This window comes from Vicia villosa, unplaced genomic scaffold (genome assembly GCF_029867415.1).
Source record: "Vicia villosa cultivar HV-30 ecotype Madison, WI unplaced genomic scaffold, Vvil1.0 ctg.002396F_1_1, whole genome shotgun sequence".
Lineage (NCBI taxonomy): Eukaryota > Viridiplantae > Streptophyta > Magnoliopsida > Fabales > Fabaceae > Vicia > Vicia villosa.
The window spans coordinates 125,553-131,508 of record NW_026705918.1 but is presented as its reverse complement, the minus strand read 5'-3'; the positions used below and the strand labels follow the sequence as shown (position 1 = coordinate 131,508).

Sequence of the window (5,956 nt, the reverse complement as noted above, 5' to 3'; positions counted from 1 at the left end):
TGCAAGTATTATTATTTTTTTTTTGATAACTACAATATTGCAAGTAAGTTTCACTTCTTTAATGGAAATCATTCATGATAAAACAATGTGAAAAAAAGAAAACAACATCTAAAGCAGCCAGGTGGAACAAGAGTTACAGCACATATTTTTTTCATATTTAAGCTATATAATCTGAAAACATCGCCAACAACTATTCATTTAAAAATTTAAGAGTGACATGCTCTAAAACAAACCAAAGTGAGGCTGTTGTCCGATTAATATATTATTGCTTCCAAGAAGTGCACTCCCAATCTTGTGATAAGAGTACACATTAACAACAGCAAGTTGAACTTCTTCACTCTTACCATAGCCAATACGCCTCCAATCAAAATCCAAACTTGCAGGTCTGTATTTACGAAGATCAAGCTTACATAACAAAAATGCAAGTTCATCGACGCCACAGTAACTTAAACGAGGAACCTTCAAAAGACTAGCAGCCAAAGGGCCAAGTTCCACTGCATTTTTGCATCCAATCCCAAGATGCTTCTCCAACTCAGCCAAATTATCCTTAACTCCATAGCTAACGAAAGTATAATTTGGCATACGCATAAAATTAAGTAGTGAGTTGGGAACCTGATGGTGAAATTCGAACCGCATAACAAGACATGAATTTCCATCACAAAGTTGAAGAGTTGCACATCTGGAAAACAAATTGGGCTCATCATCAGTGGGATCAGCCAGACACCATTCAACATCAAACCCAATAACCTTGGTTCCATAATCATCTGAAGAATGCAAGAAAGACGATATATGGCTGTCAATATCTTCCTTCTTAGTTGTAACTGTGGTTTTAATTTCAAATCCATTCAGCTCAATTGACTTCACAGAAACTCTGTACCCCATGATGAAATGGTTGACAAACAAAAGGGAAGAGGTATCGTCTCTGCTTGAAAGAAGTGGGATGCAGCGACAATTTATACAAGAGTGAGAATATGGCGTTGGTAACCTTTGAGTGAATCTTGAAAGCCACGTAGGCTTTAATACAGAAAGCAGGTAGGCTTATCTTCCTTCTCGTGAACTGCTTTCATTCAATATTTTTGTTGGATAAGAAAGTAACAATTCTTCCTTAAGTATGCGAAATTAAATAGATTTGTGTTTCCAATTACCTTGTATAAATTACTATACTCCTTCCATATCAAGCGTCTCTTCGTAAATGCGTACTTCTCCCAAACTTATATCGTACTCTTTCCACAAACCAACATAACATGTACCGTAAAACATATTGTTACCACCCTCGTTCCTAATATTTATGAACCTTAATTCAAAATTAAGAAAAATAATTTATTTCATTTAATACAATATGCTCTTAATAAATAATAATAATAATAATAATAATAATAATAATAATAATAATAATAATAATACAAGATATAAGGAGTGGTTTTTTTCGAATATTTTGAATATTGCAAAAGGAATTTTATCTATGGATACAAATTGATTGGCGTTTTCTAACTGAGAGGGCTGAAATTGTGGTTTGATGGATGGATGATGTAAATTATACTAAAATTTGAAGTTATTTGTGAAAAATCTAAACTAGGGTGCCCTTTCCCAGAAACTATGTTGCCCAGACGGAGACTGGGAGACTCATCCATAGGTGTACATAACGTGTGAGTCAAGAAAGAAGGAGTGTCCATTAATTCTTGGAAGATAGGTGGTCAATAACTTCCCCTGATAAGAAGTAAGCGGTTAACAGCACTAAGGAGACTCAAACCTTAGGTCTTAAGGACATATATAAATATTTTTTCTCGCACGGGGAGAAGAAACCATTCTTTTGCACCATAAAGAGGGTATCGCTTACTACAGTCTTAACACACAACTGATCATAACCACACGGTTGCTCCCAAGCATCATGAGCAATCAACAAAGCCTCTTACCTAACGTGAGCATAACTCTTAAACAACCTAAAAATTCCACTATATGGGGTTCTGATTGTTGTGGGCAACCCCTAACAACCATATCATGTTATAAGCTTACTAAGGCATATGAGTCTCCTTGCCCTTGTAGGTGGAACATGCACACCTTTACATTTTTACTAGTACAGTGGCGTCCACTGTGAGGCCTCGATAAAACTAACCTAGGCCACACCCATCTTTTATCATCATCATTACCCTTCTCGTTGTTACCCTTCTCTCTTATACTTAGTCCTCCTTGACTTTGGTTAACACGAGAGATTCATCCCTATGTCAGAAGGTATGAGCGACAACAGTGATTCCGATACGTTGGCGGAGGTGTGTGTCATCATAGATGAATAACATCGTCATAACCATACGTTGGAAGATGATGTCCTCAACATCACACAACGCCAGCAGGACTTTTATCCCCTAAAGGAGATGAAATTGTTGGAACCCCATCTACTCTCTAAAAATATATGGAGGATGCTTGTCCTAGATGGTTTCAAACTCTCATCCATGGAAAAGTTTGATGGATGCATATACAAGTTGCCTCCATCAATACACAAACGACCTTCATATAAGCGTTTGACTATTTACAATGCAAGCTGCTATCTATAACTTCCAAGGATGCCGCCCTCAAATGATATAGGGGCTTACTTCGTGCTTCCATTAACGGTTACTTGGAGCTGGTGAAGAAACCTATACACTAGTTCACCATTAGTCGCCACAAGAAGATGTAACTACCAATATGTTTAATATATGCCAAGGTCTATCACAATCACTGAGGGATTACCTCGCCCATTTTAATGAAGCCACCATCAGGGTCGTTCCTCCAAGGCCAAAAATGTTTGTGGGGGCGTTCCAAAATGGATTTAACATGGGGCACTTCAACGAGTCCCTCGCCCAAAATTCAACATTCTAATTGGCATAAATGGTCGCTAGAGCAGAGTGCTACATAAAGGGCGTGGAAGGAAACGTCAAGGAGCTTGTTCCCAGTACCGAGGGTTTGCACCATCCAAGGAAAAATAACTACACCTCTCCCATATAGGACAAGACCACGTTTAAAAGAGTGGGAAGGGTGTAATACGGTGGGAGAACTGACTTTATTTGAAATGTCGCGGTTAAGCATGAGTCGCCACCGACTTTTATTTTATCCAAATATCAGAAAGGCTAAAAGAACAGGAAAAACCTTTTAAATAAAAACTGAGTTCGGGGGGTAATTTATGCAAAGGGAATGTGTAAGGCACCCTTTGCATCCATGGTTATCCATGGGCTCTTAATTGCTTTGCTCTTTTGAAAGAAATGTAGAAGAAGAAGAAATCAAGGACTTTAGCTCGTAAATGAGCGTAGCCTTGAGTGTTTAGAAAATAGAGTAGAAAAAGATTTTTCGAGCAAGGCAATCAGGAGCAAATTACCTGGTTAGATGAAAAATGTTCTTTAGCCTTTCAGGGTGAAAGGGTTTATCCATACCATAGGAGGGCAGAAAGTCTTTCGTTTGGATGTTGAAGGGTCGTCGAATTATCGTTCGCCATAAGACTGTCCCTAGCCATAGAGAGGCAGGTAGTCTAAGGGAAGGATCCGAATAGCCATTTCGTTTAGGCAACCAGAGGATACCTCAGCACTTCGTAGGCAACTTCGAGGGACGAGGTCATATTTAGCGAATCGAAGGCAACATCATTAGGGACTTATGACCTTGAGAATGAACTAAGGGCAACATTGCTGAGGTATCCTCGTATTCAAGGGACAAGGCTATTCTGCAAAAACAACAGGCAACAGGCAACAGGCAACAAGAGAGGTACCATAAAAGGTGCGTGGGTGCAACAATCACGTGATTAATTCAGAATAAGTTATCTTGTAAAAATTAAGTGATTCTAATTTGATTCATGGTTATCACTCCCTAGGATTACTAACCACACACAATAATATAATATCACAGTTTAAGTGCCTTCAAGGCCACACAATACAACCTCGAAGCAGATACAATATTATGGGGAAGGGGGAAAAGAAACCAGTGGACCAGCAGTGCAATAGGTTTGACATAAATAATAATTAAAAAAAAGTAAATCAGATAGGTTTTAGGGTTACCGACTATTGAGCTTTGACGGTTGGCTAACCCTGAAAATTGGGAAAAGAGAAAACAAATACAAAGGGGTGAGTGCATTATCAATTCATTGACAGTTAAAGCTAATCCTAATTTGATAAAGAAAAGAAGGCAAGGAAAAATAATTATGAAATAGGACTTAGCTTTTGATCTGATATGGTTCGTAGTCGGAGGTAGCCACGGGGTTAACCCTGAAAAATTGGCAAAGCAAAGGCAGACCAGAAAAGGAAGTGAGTGTAGGCGGAGTTCATTATATTTGAAGGTAAACCCTAATTTTAAATAAAATAACAAATATTTAAATAAGGGTTAAATCGGGACTTAGCTTCGTAATAGGCGTGGCGCACAGTCGGAAGATGTCTGATAATAACCCTGAAAAGAAAATACACAAAGAAATATTTTTAGTGTATGGCTAATTCTCGCAAACCCTGATTCGGGCGTAAATGAAATAAAATATCGGATTTAATTAATTATTGGTTTTTAACCTAATTAATTAAATCGATCAGAATAAAATTGGATTTTTAAAAGGTTAAGACTTATTTTTAATTAATTAATTAATTTATTAATTAAAACAATTTAAACAAATTTAAACTATTTTAAAACAAATAAAATAAAATCGAATAATCGATGAATATAAAATAAAATAAAAAATATTATTAAGATAAAAAGGGTTTTTTAGAATTTTGTAGAAAAAAGAAAATTTTTCATATAAAATTTATAAATAAAATAAATAAATAAGATTTATGTAATAAAAAAGAAAAAAAATTGAAAACTTAGCTGGGTGATCCTGTGTGGCGTAAGCCTGAGGGTCCATGGTGCTCCTGTGCCTTCAGATGCGTTGGATCCTGAGTGATCATCCTCCAGTGGTATTGAGGTGAGGTCGTATGCTACTCCTTCAAGACTGAAGCGCATATAATCTGCAAGGGAAATATTGAAAAAATATTGCAAGGGCAAGGGATCGAGTCCTTGACCCTTGGGTGAAACTGACACGCTTTTTACCATTCCAGCCAGATACGCTCACTTGTTAACATAATGCTTTCCAAACATTATAAAAGTAGCAAGCGAATAAAACGAAAAAATGGCGCGCGAATTCAAATGGACGAATGAATGATGGACACGCCATCGTCTTCCCCACTCAGACTTGTAATATGTCCTTTTACAGCGCTTATCCAGATCGGCTGTAAAAACTCGTGCCTATTACACCTGTTGAATCCAAAATCCTTCACACATGCATAAAAATCAAATTCAAAACCACGGCTAGCTTCATCTTAACCATGCGAATTCACTAATACCTGTTTCAAGCCTTAATTTTTGCTAAATCGACAAACCCTAAAACGTGAGTTACAAACCCTAACATGGTGAAATTCACACCACGCACAGAACCTTCAATTAAACCATCCAGAAACATTGTGTGCATCATTATAAACATAAATATGTAAACGAATCATGTTAAGAATGCATGTTTTAATGGAAACGACCAAAAAGAGGCGAGTGCAAATCGTGGCCTTCCGGAGATGATTCTGCAGGTGTTAAGCTTTGGTAAAGATCCAGATAGCTTCCAGAAGTATTAGAGAACGTGATGGAGTCTTTTAAATCTCTTGAATCGACCTCTTGAACAGAAATCGTGATTGACTTTTTCTTCAAATTTCAAGAACAAGACTAGAGTTCTTGGAGGCTGCCAATCCTTGTCAAAACGAACCCCTTGCTTCTGAACATGTTTTGTGCATTTATAGGGATGCATTAGGTTAATAATTTTGGTCCAAATCTTGTTGAATCCAAAGATTGATGTTTGATAGAAATTTGATTTCAAATCTTTCCAAAATTGACTCAACTTCAATCTTTTCCACCCAATCTGATTATGCACGAAATTTGATTGGCATTTAGGCATAAATGATGATTATATTTGACACATATGAGATCTCTATCA

At 37.1% G+C, this 5,956-nt stretch overlaps 1 protein-coding gene across 1 annotated transcript; it reads right to left on the bottom strand.

Annotated features, from left to right (window-relative positions):
- Nucleotides 1-222: 222 nt before the first annotated feature.
- LOC131638732 (uncharacterized) lies at nucleotides 223-909 on the bottom strand. Its single transcript, XM_058909288.1, has one exon. The coding sequence runs from the start codon at nucleotides 880-882 to the stop codon at nucleotides 223-225; it is 660 nt and encodes a 219-aa protein (XP_058765271.1). The 5' UTR covers nucleotides 883-909.
- Nucleotides 910-5,956: the final 5,047 nt, after the last annotated feature.

What these genes read in the sequence shown, in the direction of transcription:
- LOC131638732 (XM_058909288.1), bottom strand. Translation starts at nt 882, where the DNA reads ATGGGGTACAGAGTTTCTGTGAAGTCAATTGAGCTGAATGGATTTGAA.